Source organism: Sesamum indicum, linkage group LG5 (genome assembly GCF_000512975.1).
Source record: "Sesamum indicum cultivar Zhongzhi No. 13 linkage group LG5, S_indicum_v1.0, whole genome shotgun sequence".
In the NCBI taxonomy this organism is placed as follows: domain Eukaryota; kingdom Viridiplantae; phylum Streptophyta; class Magnoliopsida; order Lamiales; family Pedaliaceae; genus Sesamum; species Sesamum indicum.
In genome coordinates this window covers 12,323,433-12,344,609 of record NC_026149.1, presented here as the reverse complement: position 1 = coordinate 12,344,609, position 21,177 = coordinate 12,323,433, and the positions used below count along the sequence as shown (strand labels likewise).

Below are 21,177 nucleotides of genomic sequence, written 5' to 3'. Positions count from 1 at the left end.
GACGGTTGCTTGCTGCAACTTCTCCATCTAATTTCATTTATCCTTTGTTTTTTATATTGAAATAATTACACTAGCCTCCCTCAAAGTTTTGTATAATTATAAATAGACCCACAATTTAAAAAATTCCTTTTAGCATTGTTGATATATTTATTTTTAAATAAAAGAAACATAAAAATAGAAATAAAGAAAGAAAAATTACGATAAGTGGGTGTATTTTGAAGATGGTTTGTATATTTGCACCTTTTTTTAAATTAAGTAAAATAGATTAATATATGTCTCGTATATTTAGCTTCGTTTTCTAGTGAATAAAAATTAAGATTTATTATCAAATTATAATTCTTTTATATGTATTTATAGTTATTTGTATCTAACTCTCTCGATATTAATCCTTGGCAAAGACCTATTGAAATTTGGCATCAAACACCCTTGCATTTACCCTCAAGTTACTTTTATTGACCAACCTGAACATTTCTTTATAGGAGTTGTGTAAGAAAAATATGGAAGTTAAGTATATTTTGGATCTACCTAGATTCCTTAAGGCCTATTTTTCCGAGATATGGTTGGTTCAGCTATACACCGTGTCATTGGTGTCTCGCCCGAGCAATAATAGAACCTCCACACGAACAATAAAAATGGCCTATTTTTAGGGGAAAGTCAATTCATGTTGGCTTCATCTACAGAGTTTCAAATAGTAAACTTATCCCTTGATAAGATAGATTGATATCTACTTTGTATTGACTTATTACTGATATAATAGATATAAAATATTTTTTTCTGATTAAACTACCTTATAACGGTAGATATACATCCTCCCATACATTTATGCGTGGAGAAGTATGAGGGTAATTTGAGTATAAGAATATTTATTTGATATGTAATAAATTAGTAACAAGTCAATTGATTTTTTTTCTTTTTCCTTTTTGTAATATAAAAATAAATTCGGTGAATTTTGATTAATAGAGGAATTTATATATTAGACAGAAGTAAACTTCAGGGGTGTTAAATGTAATTTTTCAAATTATAGGGAGTTTACGTATAATTACACCAAACCTTATGAGAGGGAGTGTAATTCCCTAGAATAAATTATAGTAAAACCTCTATAAATTAATAACCTTGGGACCATGAAATTTTATTAATTTAGAGAGATATTAATTTATCGATAAATTAATATTTTATTAATTAAAAGAGAGACTTTTTAAATTCAGCAAATTTAGTACATATGTACTGAAAATAAATGAATTCATATATGTTTCATTGATTATATTCATGCGTCAATCAATTTTTTGTAACTAATTAAATACATTCATGTATAATATCAATTTATTTTATACAATTAACTATTATATTCATAGACGCATGTATCAATTCATTGAAATTACTTAAACTTACATATTTACATTAATTCGTTGCACTTAAATAACTATTATAGCCAATTAAATATATTCATGTTATGATGAATGAAAACATATACTATATAAATCTTAATATAAAAATAAAATAATTCATAATACCCAACCATGTCTTCTTATCTAAAAGGCATCGCAAAATCATCCATGGATGATCCAATGCGTAAAACATTACAAACTTCATAATTGAGCAAATTACCATAATATTTATAATTATAATATTTATGAATTATTAATTTAGAGTTTTAATGGGACCTAATATTTATTAAGAAATTTTTCGAAAAATTATTATCTTATTATCTTATCGAATTTGATGATTTTTTACAAAGGCCCAAGTCGGGACCGAAAGATTTTATTATTTTAGAGAGTTTATTAATTTATAGAGGTTTTACTGTACAAGGAGCTTCTAAAAAATTTGCTATAATTATAAATACTTTTTCGTTATTTGAAAATTATAAATACTTCACAAATACACCTACATCTGGCTGTCACAAGGGGTATTTGTTAGACCGTAAATTTTAAAGAATATTTATAATTTTTAAATAGTAAAAAGATATTTGTAGTTATAACAAATTTAAATAGAGCTAAAAATACAATATGTATAAGTCATTTTTATATTATACTTTGCTATATAGTGCTCATATATTTACTTATAAGTTTGAAATTTTACATTATTATATATAAAGAATCATAATATTTTCGACTCTAATGGCCAAAAGGAAACAAATATTTGAAAAAAGAGAGAAGAAAAGACATTTTTTTAAAGTTTTAATCTAAAATATAAAGCATGGAGTGTAGGTTTCAATTTGTATAGTATCACACTGCGTTGCCAGTCATCTCTAGAAAACCCTACACACACACACACTCTCAATCTAGGGTTTTACATCTCAAATCTGTACCTTTTCTCCTAATTTCCGATCAATGGCAGCTCCGGCGGTGTCGAAGGGGAGGTCCACAGAGACGTTCGTGGACAACAAACGAAAAGACGACATCCGTATGGCGAACATAGCGGCGGCGCAGTGCAGTGCGCAGTCTGTGGCGAACGCCGTGCGAACCAGTCTCGGTCCCAAGGGTATGGACAAGATGATCTCTACCTCGTCCGGAGAGGTCATAATTACTAATGACGGCGCTACCATTCTCAACAAGATGGAAGTCCTCCAGCCTGCCGCCAAGTTTCTCGTCGAGCTGTCCAAATCTCAGGACGTCGTTGCGGGAGACGGCACTACCACTGTTGTCGTCATTGCTGGCTCGCTACTCAAGGCTTCCCTTGGTCTCTTGACTGCCGGCATTCATCCCACTATTGTTTCCGACTCCCTTCACAAGACCTCGATTAAAGCCGTTGAGATTTTGTCTGCAATGGCGGTTCCCGTGGAGTTGTCGGATCGTGATTCGCTTGTCAAATCTGCCTCCACTTCGCTCAACTCGAAGGTAGTCTCACAGTACTCTACTCTTTTAGCCCCTTTAGCTGTTGACGCCGTCCTCTCTGTGGTGGATCCGGAGAAGCCTGATTTAGTGGATTTGAAAGATATTAAAATTGTGAAGAAATTAGGCGGGACCGTTGATGATACTGAATTGATAAAAGGGCTGGTTTTTGATAAGAAGGTGAGTCATGCTGCTGGCGGGCCAACTAGGGTAGAAAATGCTAAGATAGGGGTCATACAGTTTCAGATTTCTCCCCCTAAAACTGACATAGAACAGAGCATTGTGGTGTCTGACTACTCACAGATGGATAGGATTTTGAAGGAGGAGAGAAACTACATCTTAGGGATGATTAAGAAGATTAAAGCCACAGGGTGTAATGTGTTGTTAATTCAGAAGAGTATCTTGAGGGATGCTGTCACAGACTTGTCTTTGCATTATTTGGCCAAAGCAAAGATTTTAGTCATTAAAGATGTTGAGAGGGATGAGATTGAGTTTATCACCAAGACTTTGAATTGCTTGCCCATTTCAAATATTGAACATTTCCGTGCTGAGAAGTTAGGGTATGCAGATTTGGTGGAAGAGGTGCCCCTGGGAGATGGTGGGAAAATTGTGAAGATTACGGGGATTAAGAACATGGGAAGGACTACTAGTGTACTGGTCCGTGGCTCAAACCAATTGGTGCTTGATGAGGCTGAGAGGAGTTTGCATGACGCTCTGTGTGTGGTGAGATGTTTGGTGAATAAGAAGTTTCTGATTGCGGGCGGTGGGGCACCTGAGATTGAGCTTTCGAGACAATTAGGTGCATGGGCAAAAGTGCTGCAGGGGATGGAAGGCTACTGTGTCAGAGCATTTGCTGAAGCTCTTGAGGTTATTCCTTACACTTTGGCCGAGAATGCAGGATTGAATCCAATTGCCATTGTCACTGAATTGAGGAATAGGCATGCACAAGGTGAGATCAATGCAGGGATCAATGTGAGGAAGGGACAAATCACTAACATTTTGGAGGAGAATGTCGTGCAGCCCTTGCTGGTGAGCACAAGTGCAATTTCCTTGGCTACGGAGTGTGTTCGCATGATCTTGAAGATTGACGACATTGTTACTGTGAGGTAGAGTAGTATGAAGCATTAAAATATTGGGTCCTGAGGAAACTGTTTGTTATCGTGTTGCCCCGTTTTTCTTGTGTGCTTTTTACTCAATTAGCAGCTTTTGGGATATTTTCAACTAGACTTTTATTTTGTTAATCAATGGTGGGTGTCATGATCTGTTGTGACTTTATTGCATATAGCATATTTAGGGATAAGAAGTCTTTGGTGAAATATGCAAGTGGGGCTTTGTGGAACGGGTAGATTTTGATGATTTTAAAGCCCTTCCTACTGTTCTTATTATCTTGCCAGTTTTGTGCTTCTTTTGTTTAATTGTGTTAATTATGGAAGTTATATTCATATGTTCCTCCTGTAACATTTTTGCTTCCTCCAAACAAATTAGTGCTGTTTTAGGCCCACGTGTGTAGGGTTTTCCCTGTCCAACCCATAGCCAATCAGGCCCGAATTAGGGCTGTTGGTTCCCTGTCTGACCCAATTGCTTGTCCCATTGACCTAGGAACCAGGTATGCCTGATCCAACCTACTGAATTTTATTCTTTACTGATGTTATATTGCGAACTAATGCCGACATCAAAGAGATTATGCATACAGTCTCACAAATTATAGGAAGAGCTAATAAATATCTCCTTGAAGTGTTTGGTGGAGATGATTTTATTGTTTATTCAATCAAACAGTCCATTATGAAAAGTTGCATAGTGGAACTTGCTAATCCATATCTGTAAAATTTACAGAATAGCTATGTGCTATTTAATATGAAAGGTGTTGAATAGCAATGTACAACTTGAGAGCTGCTTTGGCAAATTGCTTTCTTCTTTGATTTTGTCTTCCCTTTGTTGCTCTACAGGCCAAAGTAAGTGCGCTCCTCTCTAAGTTGAAAATTCAAGAAATTTTAAACAAATCCAGTGAAGATTTACATGTTAACATGCTAACCTTTTTGAGGCCCTGTTGGACATTCTATAGGAAATTGTCCTATGGTCTTTGGGCCTGTAAGCATGTGGAGACCCTGAACAAGGACAGATAGAACATTATGGAATATCAACTCCATCAGGGCAATCTTGATCGTTGTTGTCACCCTGTAATAGATGTTTTGTCAATGTCTCTTCAGTATCTTGGCTTTGATACCTTGTCTCTGTTGTTTTACCCCATAAGACTAGGTAAAGGCCAATCACAATTAGGACAGCTCCAATGACTCTGGAAGAGTGGACACAACTCAAAGAAATCAGAATGGAAAATTTCAATCCTGGTAGTTTAACTTCTTTCAAGTTGTTTTAACCGAATTTAATCAATTTAGTAAAGTATAACATACCCTCCAAAGTATAACTGATCACCAAGAATTATGAATGCCATGCCAGCAACTAATACTGTTTGAACTGGCTGGAAGCTGGCAACGAAAACTGGGCCTCCTTTCTGAATGCACCAGGTCTGTAGAGATATTACTAGACCTGAAGATATTATTCCCTGTAGCCAGTATCAAGGTAGCTGAGTTATGCCTTGGTGAGAGACAACTAGCAGTCTAGAAAAATATTGAAGTTAGTTTGAAATCTTACAGCATATAAGATTGTAAAAATCTCTTCCCCAGACTGGATTTGCCAACGCTTTGGATCTTTTTCTACAAAAGCTGCTATAGATAGGAACTGGATTAACCCAAAGAAGAATGTGAAGGATGTCAGTGAGAGCTTGGCTGGGTACTTCTTCACTATGGGGGCCTGCAAATTAAGAATTGAAGCTTAATAAGTTGATGCTTTGAGTTGATAATGGTGCTGGATTTGAACATTTATAAATCTGAACTTTCTTGAATCTTAATGGTGGCTGTGACCTTTTTTACCCCATTTTTAAGTATTTAGCTTGACTAGCCAAGAACTTGTAGGTAATAGCACAAATGTGAAAGTTTTAATCACTTGGTTTGGAGTTGTTTTTAGCTAAATTTAATAAGACTTGGGAAAAATGAGTTGGGTTTTGAAAAATTTGAAGTTTGGATGGGATAATATAATTAGTGTTTCGTTTGGTTTTCAGAAGGTTTAAGAATTGTTGGAATGGAATGATAATATGTCTTGCATTGTTACTAAATGGGACAAAGTTACCATAGGCGTCAAATTATGCATTTATTGTGTTCTCTCATTGAGGAGTCTTTGTGTAAGCGCCCCCCCCCCCCCCCTCCCTCTTGAGTTTGTGTTTATGTAAACTACAATTAGAATCTGAATGGGTCTACTTGTATTTTTGCAAAGAGGTAGAGGTGTTTGTATAATTAAACCTAAATTCAGGGGTGGCAATGTAATTTACGAAACTTTAATCCAAAGGCATTGTTAGCATTGGCTTACCTGAAGGACCATCCATCCAGCCCATGATAAGCAGTGACCAATAAGAAATATACAGCCCCATGTCCAGTTCTGCACTTTGGTTGAAGAGATAATGGCACTCTCACCATATGTATTAGCTACTTCCAGTGTTGATGCTTGGTGCAAAATGGGAGGTCCTTTATACAAAGTGATAATTGTAGCACCACCTACACTTGCTAAAGTCCCAAGAACTTTTGCCAGTCCATCTCTCCTCATGATATTAACTTGCTCGAGCCTTAACCAAAAAAAGAAAATAAAAAATTAAAGGATAAGTTGGATCAGTCTGCAGCAATTAACCGTTTTTCAGCAGACTATCTCTACGCCAAAGAGAAGTCCTCCACACGTACCCTAGAACGGATGCCATGACAAAAGTAATTGCGGGCACTGAGTTTTGCATTGCTGATGCAAAGGTTGGAGATGCATAGTACAAACCTAAGATGTAAAAGCCCTGGTTTGCAGTGATCCTGTGGAGCAAAGCATAGTTGTATTTAGCATGCTGAGTTAAATGTAACAGATCTCCCACAAAAACACTAAAAGACAAAAAAAACCTCCATAAAAAAAAAAGGGCGACGTGAGTCCCTGATGAAGGAGGGAGGGAGACCGTTTTCCTCAAAAAGTTCACTTATCACGTTAGCATTTCTTTTTGTTTAGAGAGATTTGTGCCTATTAGCGTAGCGTTTCACACAGGGATAAAGCGTAATTTAAGGCTTAAAAGAGAGAGAAAGATGAGAAGGTACAAAGAATATGATAATACTCATTGTTTAAATGTAAGCTTACCCCACTAGTGCTAGAAGGAAAAACTGGGCCAATAAAGAGAATGTGAGCGGTGGTCTTTCTTTCCTGTAAATGAGACACTTATTAGTGACTATTTGCTTTCAATTTGGTAAATAAATCCAAACACACAGATACACACACAGAGCCAAAACCTCACTTTTCTACGAAGTAGGCAAAGGGTCCCAACAACAGCAATGCAATGATATTTCTGTAGACAGGGTAGACAACTTTGCTAACACCAATGTTGAGTGCAACTCTGGACACAATGTGAAATCCTGCAAAGCAGAACTGCAGAACAAACAATGAAATCAGAAGCTTCACTCTCTCAGAAATGACCTTTTCTTGTGCCATATCTCTCTGTTTCTGTTATTTGTCAAAGTGCTGTAATTGCTCAGCAACACCAGCAACTCATGTTTATATATATATGGGTGTAGAGAGAGAGAGAGAGACAGGAATTTAATAGTGTGTGTGTGTTTATTAATTATTTGATGAGGAAGATGGTGTGGTTAGCATTGCAGAGTAATCAATCATACAGTCCCATTATGAGAGATGTGTAGAAATTATTAGTTGCAATGTATTAAGCTGTTTATCTATTCCCATTTGATTTGTTGACTTGAAAATTGAACTTTGTTAGGGAGACAAAGCCTCAGTTGTCCATGTTAGAGGCAGGTTGTTAAGACATGGAATGCAACCAATCTTCATTTTCTATTAAATTTTACCATTTTTGTCTGAATCACAATTTGGTTATTCAATCATTTGCAAAGATTTCAACTTTGTCAGAAGCTTTGTCCACCAAAACGACTCTATACTTTCTTATTTTATTCCCACCCACATCCTTTTTATACCTTTTTCTTTTAATAGATTTTTCACCTTTTCTTTTGGGTGTAATTTTCTTTTACTTCATTATGAAAATATTAATAAACACACAATCTATTTTTTAAAAAAATAATGCGACCCTTGAACTACAAGCTCACAAATATACTAAGAACTAATCGTAACTCTCGTTAGATCAAACACTATAAGTGACCCCTAATACATAATGCGCCTACATAAAACGATTAGTATTCTGTTTTCAATGATATTCAAGTTCATGAAAGGTAATGAAAATTTAATAATTCCAAATATCCGTCCAATTTAGGAAAACAAAATTAATAGATACGGACTTTTTTATTCTTAGAATAAAAAATTCGGAATATATTTTCACTCAAAGTAAATATGTGAGAACACTAACTTTCAATAATATCTTTCAGAATAATAAAATCAATTCAATTAAATATTTTTCGTCTTTCTCAGTCAAATAGAAAGCTTGAGAATAGATACCGGTAGCATGTGCGCCGTATGATGTAGGAATCTTACATAAAATCAATGATGAACACAATGGTACAAGGCCAACAATCAAATGATCAGAGACAAAAGAAATTTAATGATGAACACTCACATTTAATATAAGCCCATAAGTTTTATTATCATTCATGCATCTGCAAAGATGGCTCCATTAGTGTAATTTGAGTTTTTAATTCATAATATTTAAAAATAATACGATTCCATTTTGACGATTTTCTATTGAATCTTGTCAATCATGGGGGACGTCAATGAATTCTTGAATAGTAAATCAACGGATATCGGGCCAAAAATTTTCCGTATCAATCAATTCATCTATCTACATTATTATAATCTATAAATGACAATATCGATTGCTACGACATAATTTTGATCTAATGTTCATTCTTTTTCATTATTGGCTCTTGTAAAATGACGTTGTCGGGTTGGTACGCTGTCATTTGCGTTTGGGCGCTTGTTGTCAGTTTATTACAATGACCTTTCTATTGGACTAAAATGGTTAGGAAGGTAACTATTCCTAGATAATTGAAATTTTCTTCTTGCATGCTACGATGGTCTACACTTTTAGTTTTTTGTTGATATCAGTATTTTTTATTAAAATTTTAACGAAAGGGACAAAGTGTAAGTAAATAATTCTTGAAAGAGGTATAAGTATAATTTTAAATATTTTTAAAAATAAAAAATAATTTAATATTTTTCGTAAAAATCTAAATGTAATTATTAACTAATGCTAAAAGCTAGAAAGAAACTAAGTATAGAAGTGGGCTGGGCTAGGGAGGTGGAGACAAAACGGAAGAAGATATAAGGAGAGAAACAGCGGCAAGAAGGAAAAATGGGGAAGGTAGCAAGCATAGGGTGAGGGAAATAAAGTTTAAAAAAATAATTCAAAGTTAATTTTTTTGGACTTTTATTTGAAAATTTGAAACATAAGTTGTTTTAATATTAAACATTGGTACAAAATTGAGTTAATATGATTTATGTTTCCGAAAATTTTTATTTTTTGTACCAAATCTATTTTTTTTTTTTTACGGCAATTGGAATGTGATTGAGCTTTTAATTTTTCTTTTCTGTAGTAAGAGCGTGAACTATTATTAATTGAAATAAATTGATTATAATTATTTTTGTTGGCTATCAATCATTACGACAGTCATAAGCAATACATTATTATTCAATAGACACAACATCTCACGTATAAGGGGGTTCAAACTCATGACCTTTAAAATCATGGGGCCTCACTTTCATCAAATGAACTAGGCGTCATTGACGAGCTTCTAATTATGTGTTTGTTATCCCAACTTAACAAAATTATACTTTGGTTCCATTTGATTAGAAAGTTTTCATATATATATATATATATATATATTCTCAAACTTTAGAGAGTGTAGCATATTTAATCACAAAATAAAAAGAATATGCGTTCCTTTTTTCTTTTTTTTTTTTTTCAAATATTCCATTAAAAAAGAAAGGAAAAGTACATGTGTAAGGCACATGTTATCAGTTCATTACAATAAAGAGAAAATATATATGTATGTGGAAAACTTTCTATTCGGATCAGGTTTGGTTGAACCAAACTAAGTGTATCACACTTGTTATATGATTGGTCACTTTTTCTGAACTGTACATTAATCACACGACAAGTGTATTGCACTTACCATATAATTGGTTCAAATTCAACTCGGTGGGGTCCAAACTAAAATTTTGCATCTATATATGCCTAACACATGTTTGGTTCACTGCGGTATAGCGAAATATTTGGGATGAAATTTTGGTGCACTTCTTTGTTTAAGTGAAATTGTGGCAAAAGCAAAGCTAATAAAAGAAAAAGACAACGAAAAACGGAGAAAACTGAAATACCTCTAAAAAAGTTATTAATTATAATTAATTAATAATATTTTTTGAGTAAAACTAAAAAGAATAATTGAAAATTTTGATTTTTTCTTTTCAATTAACTTATACAACTAATCAATTAATTAATATATATAATAGTCTGCATTTTATTAAAAATATTTTAATAACTCGATTAATACTATAACTTTATTAGTACATGATTATTGAGTCGAAATATTAACAAAAAATTTATTTAAGGTATGATTATTTTTTTCAATAGTCAATTAAGATATCATTTATTATGAATGACATATATTTATTTAATAGTTAATTACATGTGTACTAGGCGATGGATTTATTATATATATATATATATATATATATCTTATGTGCGTAATAATATACTATATATTTCAAAGTAAGTCATGTCTATAAATACAATGAAATTTTTTAGGGTAAATTATATTTTTAGTCTCATAAGTGGATTTGTTTTCAATTTTGGTCCCACATTCAGGTCAATTCGCACATTGGGTCCAATATGTGGTTTTTTTTTTTTTTTTTTCAATTTGAGGACCATTGAGGGATTTCTGTCCAATTGATAACAACAGCTGTCTCCGATAGTTAATACAAATCAAAATAAGGGGTAAATTACATTCTTGATCCCAAAAGTAGACCTGTTTCTAGTTTTGGTCCCACACTCAGGCCAATTCGCACATTTACGTTTCTCTCACGTGTAAATCACATGACTAATGGCCTGACGAAAAGAGCAGCTACCGTTATCAATTGGGTAGAAATCCTCCCTGGCTTAAATGTAATTTTTGTTACGTCTTTTTTGTAATTTGATGTTTTGATTTTTTATTTTTCTAGGGTCATAAATAAGTTCTGCAACTTGTATTTTTTGTGATTTGATTATTCAATTGTCAGAGTTTGCAAATATTGTCGAAAAAAGCATGTGACCACACGTGTTTTCTTTTCTTTTTAATTTGGGATTTTTTATTTTATCGGTCAATTTCTGCCAGCATGAAAGCAATATTTTAGTTATGTATTTTTTTGTATTTTGACGTTTAAGTTTTGGTCGGAAATACAAAAAAATAGAGGACAAATTTGGTCGGAAAAGCAATTGAGCAATTATTGTATATTTTCCTGGAAAGAAATCCTTTAGCGTATATGACAACATTCGAAAATCTGTGTCCTTCGTTTAATGGCTTGTTGGGAGTGTCGTCTACGCCTATGAAGTGACTGTGGAATTCGATTACCCAAACAGCAATAATTAGGGCAAAAGTGTATATATATGTATATATATGTCTAAATTAAAGGAGAAATTAGAGGGAGTGATGATGGACGTGTTTGGCAAGCGTGGTAAATGAGTCAATCCCCCCCGGCCTACTACAAGACCAAGTGCAGATGTACTGAGCAGCAAAGGCTACTGGCAGAACAATGCCTTTGATAATTATATGTATATATATATGCTTCAAACCCTTGTGATTCTTATCCTCATCAGCCCCCCCTCCCCGAAAGTTGTAGCTCAACTTACTTCAACACTTCCTTTGTCTACCTCTGCTTTACAGATGAGTCAAGTATAGAGTGCAATGTACAAGAATCTCCTGACAAAACCCAAAAAAGTTGGCTACAGTACTAGAAAATGCAACACGATTTGAAATAGAAAACTCGGTAATAGATCTGCATATATATATATATATATGTGTGTATAATGAGGTTGTTAATGGTAGATTTTTATGGTGGGGGGGGGGGGGGGTCTTGAAAAGAAAATACTAATTATAATTTTCTTGAATTAGGGTTATGATCAGCTTTCAGCATCTTGCAGTACCCAACTTTGTGTATATGGTAGATGAATTATTCAATTTGGTTGATAGTTATCTGATCATAAAAAATTGAAAGCAACATGAGAACAACCTTTTGGTGTGTGGTCCTAATTCTAATATATATAGATATATATATATAATGGGTGGGCTAAGTACATATATAGGACAAGCTGGTCATGATCTAGGAATTGGAAATATGGAAGACAGTGAGGAGGAATGGGTGGAATTGCGGCATGCATATATGGAAAGGAAACAGTACTGGAGTGAGAGTGGAGAAGCTATGTATATGTGTGTGTATAGCTGCTATTTAATAGAGAGGGCTGGAGGAGCTTTCAATTCAATTGTGTGAGGAGACTATTGCCATTTACTTACCACAAACAGCAACGTTGTCTTTGAATATGATTGGCTACAAGCTAGGGCTTCCGGGCAGGTCATGTTCCAAATACAGTGGTGCCAAGTACAATTAAGCACATGAATCAAGTCCACTCTTTCTTGACTAATCAACCAACAATACTTTTTTTAATTTGCTGTATCATATATATATATATATATATCTCCAACCTACCTATACTGATTAAGGGATTAGGATGGATGAGGTTCTCTTTTTGATGAAAGGGACATATAGAGAGAGAGAGAGAGATGCCCAGTCAAAAGGAAATTAGACAGAGAGGGTGGTAAGCATGCAGGCCCTTCCTTTGCACATATAATTGTCCTTTGGGTATGTGGGCATACCCCACGTGTAAACTCATCAAACCTTATGGCATTTGGTGAAGCAGCATTAACCCTAGAGAGAGAGAGAGAGAGAGAGTGCAATTCCAATTCCAATTCCAACCCCATAGTTCTTTTTTCTCGAGTAGGTACTGTGGATTAATGAGAAACAGAGCAGGAAAAGTATGAATGAGCATGCACGTAGAATGAAGTGGGAATAAGGGGGGAAGGGAAAGGTTGTAGCCGTGTCAAGAATCAGAAGCCTCTCATCACGTGAAGTGGCACAATGGCAAGTGCTTCCTGTCCACTCAATTCCAATTCCACAGATATATATGGGCTACCTTCTGCTGCTGATGCTTTTCTTGCTTTCGCTTTCGTCCTCCCAACACTCTATGCTATGCTATCCTACATTGTTTGTTGAGAGTTGAGACCACTTACTTTGTGCGTACCATTTAAATCGGAATTTTTGCCGATGAAGCATCCAATCAGCCGCCTAACTATGTAAGCGATAACTAAATTGCATTTTATGCTCGGTATGTTAAAAGAATTACATTTTAAGTATTGCAGTTAAATACTGATAACTCATACCAAGGCTTATGTGTACAGTATTAGCATATTGTTTTCACTTGGTAGATGACTTGTAGGCATTTTGACTTATTTGTCACAACACAAGCTAACAACGTTGTATAAGAAATAGGAATTAGTAAGTGTCAAGATATATAATATGGTAATTTGAGAATAACGTTTGGAACAAAGTTGATACACAAAATAATGTAAAGTCATCAAATTCCGACTTTACAAAAAGAGACCAAGATATTGTTACAAACTGGACAACAAGTTAAAAAAACAACCAGCCAGCCTTAGTAATCGTAGTTCTTAAAAAGTGCCCCCCCCAATATACAGGATATAAAATGCACTTTAATCATCTCTTACGTGGTTGGAGGGGCTGATTGAATTATTGGTTAACGAAATCCCAATTTAAAAAACGTAATTTCCTCTACATCAACAACTTCCGATGAGTTAGAAAACTCCGATAACCAAAATTGCTCTACTGGCCACAAATTACAGAATTATAAGTTATAATTTGTCACCCCTTGGCCAGCATTTCTTAAAATGCTGCCATGCACCAAGATAAAAAAATACAAGCATTTTTTGGGATATTTTACAAGTAGAATTTTGATTTGTGTTTGAATTAATAAAGTCCACATGGGTTAATTTGATCCAATTACGGGAAAGGTCCATTCATGTTACTGTAATTTGTAAAATAAGAAATCGTAAAAAAAATATTGAAAAGACCTCGATTATCGTATTTCAATGCTTAAGTTAGCAAGATGGTAAAAAATAAAATAAAGATTGTAAGAGTATTATGGGTGTCCAAAGTTGGAAATGGGATATGCATGACGACTGTAGGATTTCATATAAACCATATCTTGGTCCATTTTATGATTAATAAAAGAATTGGGAGAGTGTAAATTCTGAAAACCTTTGAGGTAGTACCCAGATCAAACTTGATCAACTAAACCATTCTAACTTTTGGATTTTAAAGAATTAGGAATAGGATATATTTGAACAAGTTTCTATAACCTGGAAGGGGGACTGGAATTTTAATCCTATAATTACAGAAGGGGTAACACTTTGGTCCTCTTCGATTTTAAATTTATAATTGAGGATTATAGTTAAAAAAAAAAAGCTCATCTAGTACGAATCTCAACAGAAAATGCTGAATTCGCTAGAAACTGGCACATGTTTGACACGTGACCCCTTTAATTTGAAAAATATTAATTTTTTTTGTTGATATCGTATTTTTGCCAATATAATGACATTTGAATTAAATATACTAATTCTTTTTAATTATAATCCTCAAGTACAAATTCGAAATTGAAGGTGACTAAAACTGCCACATATAGTTATAAATACCAAATTTCATTTTCCCCTTATGTTCTTCACATAAGAATTAGGGCAAAAATGATACTGTAGCAAAATTAACTTGCTTAAAAAAATAAAAAAATTTCAAATTTAAAAGGTCACATGCCAAACATATCCTAATTTTCCTTTATAATTAAACCCCTCCCAACAACAAGTGTGACTTTAATTTGAGCTTTCAAACCCTTATTCATTTAGTAGCAAAGGACGTTCACCCATAAAGTAATTAATCACATCTCCCCCTAAGACATCTCTGCGCCTGTCTTTCTCAACGCACCAGCAGGTTGCTGATGGCACGCGCAATACGTCTCACACACGACACACATCCACCACCAGCCAGCCATGTCTGCACTACACATACATGACTACTACAAGAGAAAGTCACTTGAGCATACAATTCTAAGTATAAACTGTCATTCTCGACCAAAAGTTATCATCATATCAGCTAATGAGTGCTGGAGAACACTCAAATAGCTAGCACTAGTTGTGGGTATTCATCAACTTCAACACAACGATTCTCATCAACCCCTCAAACCACAAGTATCTATCTATATATCTGTTTTGTTTTGATATGCAAAAATAGGTGGAAATAGACCTCTTGTAAAACCACACAAGTTACACTAATTTAAGTATAGTATATCGCTAGTCCCACTCATAGAAGCTTCAAGAGTGAGAGTGAGAGTGAGAGTGTGTGTGTAATAAGATGCATTCCTATAACAGCCATTGTAATTACAATCCTATCATCACTTGCACTGATCAGGCGCCTTCGGTTCCCCACAGGCCTTTTCCCGACAACCTCATCAGTTCTTCTTCCAAATCCGAAGACTACCCTTGTTCCTCTTCCTTGTTTAACTTTCCTAATTCTCCACATCTGCCTTTGGAGTATGAGGATGTTTATCTCCAATTCCTCGAGCTTTTCTATCAGCAGCAATCAATGACTTCAGATCATGACGCCACCATCCTTCCCGAGCCGGATTCTAAAGAAAATCCATCGAAAGAAGCTGCAGCCGGCAATGGAAAAGCCAGCATCCCAGCAGTGGATCAAGAAGTGCTTGTAAGAAAGAGAAGCTCCAAGAAAGATCGGCACAGCAAGATTAATACTGCACGCGGCCCAAGAGACAGAAGGATGAGGCTGTCCCTCGACGTTGCGCGGAAATTCTTTGACCTCCAAGACATGCTGGGGTTCGACAAAGCAAGTCGAACTGTGGACTGGTTGCTGAAGAACTCGAGGGCCGCCATTAGGGAGAAGAGTCTAGTCTGCGGAGTAGCTCATGCGAATCAAACTAGCTGCAGCCATATGCGTGCAAACAGTGGATCCTCTATTTCTGACGACTGTGAAGTTGTGTCGTCGTCCAACCACTCCACCACCGTCAAGACGACGGAGGAACCATTACCTTCTTGTACCAAACAGAAAAGGACCAAGAAGATAAAGGTAGCTCGAGCAACTGTTGCAACGGAATCAAGGAGGAAAGCAAGAGAGAGGGCTAGAGAGAGAACAAGTCAAAAAAGACGGCTTGGTGAAAGTACTGCAGGCCCAAATCTATTTGCTGGCTCAGCAATTAGCCATAGCTTACAAGAATCAGCAGGCTCCCGAGTCTGGATCAATGATATGGGGGCTGTGCCGGAAGATTTGAGCTCTGATGAAGCACGTGCTTGTGTGGTAACAGAAGAAGTAGTAGCTAATACCTTCGTCTGTCGCCAATGGAACCCGCTTATCACCGTCTCCCATTGCCAGGACGATGCTGGATTATCGCATCAAGTAAGTTTCACATTGACTCACACACACGTATATATTACATAATTTCCAAAAACAGTTTAATAACTTGCTTAAATATTTATTTTTTGCACTTTTTCATATTGATTTTCTCTTTTTCTGGCCAAACTCTAAGTCCCAATAAACTGCATATTCAATCTTGATGACTAGTACTCTATTCGCGCAGCAAAAGCAGCTCGCAGATCAGCACCATTTTTGCGGCAAGCAGCCATGGGAAGCCTACCACAGTTCGTATCTATCTGGATAAGATACTCTACTTGATTTATATATTGGCATTTGATTGTTGGAATAATATATAGATCAATGATCTTAAGCAAGCTATGTATGTACGTGTAAGATATCCTTCAGTGAACTTTAATTTTCAGTTTCCTTTGATTGTATTGTGGCTAGCTATCGAGAAATACTGATTTGGAATGAGAAGGAATAGCTAATTTGTCACCACGAAGATTGATTTATCTTTTTGAGTTAGGGGATTATCAAGAATCTTTTCATTTGTTTTGGATCCTTCTCTAGTTCTATTTTGATTTATTCATTTCACTTATTTAATTAGTTCCGATCGAACCCATATAATTGAAGGTGGATCACTCTACTTAATTAGTTATAGTCTCTTAGGGTTCTTGTCCTCTGTCAAGTATATTTAACACATGATCAGTTTTTCTACCTTCAAGAACAAGGCCATTCCAGATATATACCATCTCTGATTATGAGAGCTGTTTACTAAGATGAATGAATAGTTTTTTCCGAATTTAACTGTACATGAGGCAGGCCTATGCAGTGTTTTTAATGTTAACAGTCATAAATGTTGAGAGAATACAACTACATATGTGAATGGACTCCTAAAATGTGACAGCCTGAGCTACAGTAGATTTGGTAAGGAGATAATGGATGGAGTAGAATGCCCAGAGAAGTCTAATCCATGTAGATAGTTTTGATGCATGGAAGAATTTTAGGGATGTGTTGTTGCTATAAATCCTTGACGATTTCTTTTTCAAAGTTCATATGCCCAAAAACTTGAAGGGGGGAATATTTTGTTCATATATATGAAAGCATAATATGTGTTTTGACATGTACTTTTCCAAGGAGACTAGCCAGCCACGGAGTACTTGAAGTAAAAAAGGACATCTTGGCTATAGAGGATATAAGTTAGAGTTCTTTATTCTAGTTTCAAATCTGGAAATAGACAACTATAGGTATTTAAGATGTGTTCATCTCCTTTGCTGGTGCAACATTCGAAACGGTTCCAAATAATAACCCTGTGACACTACTAAGGCTGAATTGATTCTAGTATATGATACTGCAATGAAGATTTTCTGGAAAGTTTGATGGAATTGCTTCTTCTTGTTGAATCTATGCCCAAGCAATAGTTCAATGTCTCATTGATGCTTTGGACATGATCGATATCATTCAATTTAAATAATTATTGGTACGTAGAAGAAGCAATGTTTTCTGTGGAAGTGTTGTTTTAGCAGAAAAATGGCATGTTTTCATCCATATCCGTGTTGTAAAGTCTTTAGGTCATACATAAAATATCCGTCCGTGGCCTTGTCCTTAAATGTTTAAGTTAAGGATCATTGAGATGGGAATACCAATGAACTCATGCCCATAAGGCACAATGCTTGTAAGGAGAATGTTTAGTTTTATGGACATTGGTGTGGAGGCATTAGTGTGTGTAAAGGGTGCTTTTTTAGAATAAGTGGGGAAAATAATATTTTTAGTCCCATAAGTTATATTACTTTTGGTACCATTTATTACGAGATTAATACTTTTAGTCCTATAACTTAAAAAATTAGTATTTTTGGTCTTCATGCACTTTTTCGTCTACAATTTAACAATGTAGTCATGTACCTAGCACGTTGCCACTAATTACTTTGGTTGGATGAAAAATTGGCCCTTGTTTCAATAGTAGCCTATGAGTGCTTCATTTGGCCTACTTGATTTATTGTGGAAGACATGATTCTTGTGTTGCTTCTACTTGTTTTTAACTTATAGAAATATAGAGAGTATAGTATTCAATTTTTGTGAGAGATGAGAGAAATTACTATTTTTTTTACTCTAATTAAGTTCCTTCAAGATTTATTTCCCCTCCTCAAATATAGTTATATTTTTCTCAAGAATTGGTCTCAAAATGAAAAACAGACCAATTTTCTCTCCAATCAAAGCTACTTAACGAACACATGCTATGCATGTGCTCTATACCTTGGTAGACGAAAAAGGTGAATGAAGACCAAAAGTGCTAAGTTTGTAAGTTACTTGACTAAAAGTGCTATGTCCGTAATGAATGTGACCAAAAGTAAAATGGGTCTAACTTATGGGACTAAAAATATTATTTTTCCAACTATATCGAACGACTTCGTAAGAAATTTACTGTTGCAATGTTGTCGAATTGAGAATTTCTTGATGTGATAGTGCAATATTAGCCATTTGACTTAAGACGTCATAGTGGCCGTCTATATGCGGTGACGGATTTGTCCATTGTTATTTATTTTTAACGATAGTAATTTTGATTTTAGAGACGGAAAAATCTGTCTCTAGGACCATGTTTTCATGTAATGGTATGAGATTTTATGTGGAATAACATCTAAATGGGTGTAGGAGAAGATGACTAACCTTTGGATAACGAGTATCATAAAAGTAATTAGGTCCTTTTATCAATTATTTCTCGATTGAATTCAATGAATAGAGAGTAAGTCGAACCTTATTGACTCAATAGTTATATATGTATAATTTTTTTCTTTTTCTTGATTAAGCGGTAGATATAGGAAATCCCACGCCTAGTCCCCGTGCCACTCTAGCCAAGCACTTTCTAATCAAGACACAATAGATAACATAGGAAATCTCCCATTCATCAAATTAGGTTGGTGATTCTTTCATGTGCCACTCATCTATCTTCATATTTAAATAGCACGTGCAAACTTATAATTGAATTTTAGAGACGGAATTTTTCATCTCTAATTCCGCGATGGCAAATTTCTGTAGGTAGTTCTATTCAAATTAATAATTAAGTTTAAGTATAACCTATCTTTGGTTTTAGTGCACAAACGGTCTCTGATTCTGATGATGATAATGTCTATGTATTTTTCATCTCTAAATCTATCTCAAAGTAGTTTCCTTATTTATTATTTTCATCTCTGATTCCATCTCTAAACCTTACAATATTTTCATCTCTAAACCATCGGTAATAAATTATTTATTTAAAAAAATTGAATTCTATATATCTAAATTAATAACCTGATCATTATAACAGAAACAATATAACATGATAATATCAACTTATAAACTCCATTAGTTACATCATCTGACAAATTATTTTTACAATCAACAACCATAGAAACCATGTCACAATTTCAACCAATAACATTTCAAGCTATTTCATAACATCAACCAACAACATTTCAAGCTATACCATAACATCAACCAACAGTCATTTCCACAACCAGTTACAATGCAAACCAACTGAACTTGCAAAGAAGGTTAACAATCCAACCAAGTTGTTAATTAGTTCAACTATGTGAGGCTCCAATAGTTAAAAGATAGCAAGTACTTAAGTGGTGTAAGTACCTAAGTCATTCATATAATTAGTAACAACAAAATAACTAATAGACATTGTTGTCCTTCAAGACCCACCGACAAATTAATCTATCACACATATTGGAGCAATTTATGGATTAATTCCTGCAGGTCTGCCTCCTTCTTAAAGCCCTTTCTCCCTCAGTCGAGCCTTTTTCAAGAGCATTTTTAAGTAGTTTTCTAGTTTCTGGTTCTCTTTTTGAATATTCTTCTTCAATCTTCCTAGCATTACAATGAAATCCTTAACTTTTTTTTTTAACTAATTAAATTTCTTCACGGGTGCTCTAAATGCAAAACTAATTGAACTTGCACTTTTAGACGTAGAATTATTCCCAAATTCATATAAGCGTCCCTCTAAAGCACCTCCAACTACATCATGTAACCTAGCTAGCCTCATACAACCTAGTTGACACACGAAACACCACCCTAACAATTACAACTGGATTTGGGATGTTTGATAGGTGCTTAACGGTTGGTGTAGAGACCAACTCGTTGTGGACCACTCATCTGGATGAACCTAGTGTGCTGAAATTGGGCACCTTATTATCACCAGCATCATGTGCTGGTGGGCAAAATGCTGGTGAGGACTATGCGGCTAAGTCGTGGATAGTTGCACTGGTAGCAACATCGATCATGCTATTTGAAAGGGCTCTGCTTAGAATGGAGTCATTCTTGGGAGTGAAATCAATAGGAACCTGCAGGGGGTGGAGTACTAACTGCTCCAAAATGTTGCGCCCTCTGCTCTCTGGCAGCCATCACACCAGTAAGGAGATGTGGACTCAATGAACGATTATCTCGACCACCTTTTAACTTCATCCAATCTTACCTCAAATTTCTCTAAGGTGGTGCCAATTATGCTTTTGGGAGTTTCAACCCTATAAAAATCGAAGGATCAAGCTAGAGATCCCAGGAAAATGGAAATAGGGACCAACCTATAAGAAACACTTTAGCATTTTGGTATTTAAAGTCAGCAACATTTTTAGGTGAATCCTTAATAAAAACAAATAGATGTTAGAAAACGAGTGCATGTATGATTCTTATAGGGAGTGCTAGAAAGCGTTAATAAGTGATTCAAACTGTCTCAAGAACACTTGTCTTACCTTGACCTACTTGGTACCCTTTTTATAGGAGGGGGCCATGCTCTGTACTAATAGGAATAATAGCCATGTCAGCA

At 35.1% G+C, this 21,177-nt stretch overlaps 3 protein-coding genes across 3 annotated transcripts; 2 read left to right on the top strand and 1 right to left on the bottom strand.

The window, feature by feature from the left end:
• LOC105162447 (T-complex protein 1 subunit delta) lies at window positions 2,209-4,184 on the top strand. Its single transcript, XM_011080457.2, has one exon. The coding sequence runs from the start codon at window positions 2,328-2,330 to the stop codon at window positions 3,936-3,938; it is 1,611 nt and encodes a 536-aa protein (XP_011078759.1). The 5' UTR covers window positions 2,209-2,327; the 3' UTR covers window positions 3,939-4,184.
• LOC105162603 (WAT1-related protein At3g18200) lies at window positions 3,838-7,749 on the bottom strand. The gene is made up of 7 exons (XM_011080677.2): window positions 7,198-7,749; window positions 7,044-7,106; window positions 6,614-6,730; window positions 6,249-6,501; window positions 5,478-5,636; window positions 5,237-5,388; window positions 3,838-5,121 (listed from the first exon to the last, which is right to left on the bottom strand). Exons 1-7 carry the CDS (start codon window positions 7,389-7,391, stop codon window positions 4,956-4,958), a joined length of 1,104 nt encoding a protein of 367 aa, XP_011078979.1. The 5' UTR covers window positions 7,392-7,749; the 3' UTR covers window positions 3,838-4,955.
• LOC105162602 (transcription factor TCP12-like) lies at window positions 15,022-16,901 on the top strand. The gene is made up of 2 exons (XM_011080676.2): window positions 15,022-16,421; window positions 16,603-16,901. Exons 1-2 carry the CDS (start codon window positions 15,366-15,368, stop codon window positions 16,681-16,683), a joined length of 1,137 nt encoding a protein of 378 aa, XP_011078978.1. The 5' UTR covers window positions 15,022-15,365; the 3' UTR covers window positions 16,684-16,901.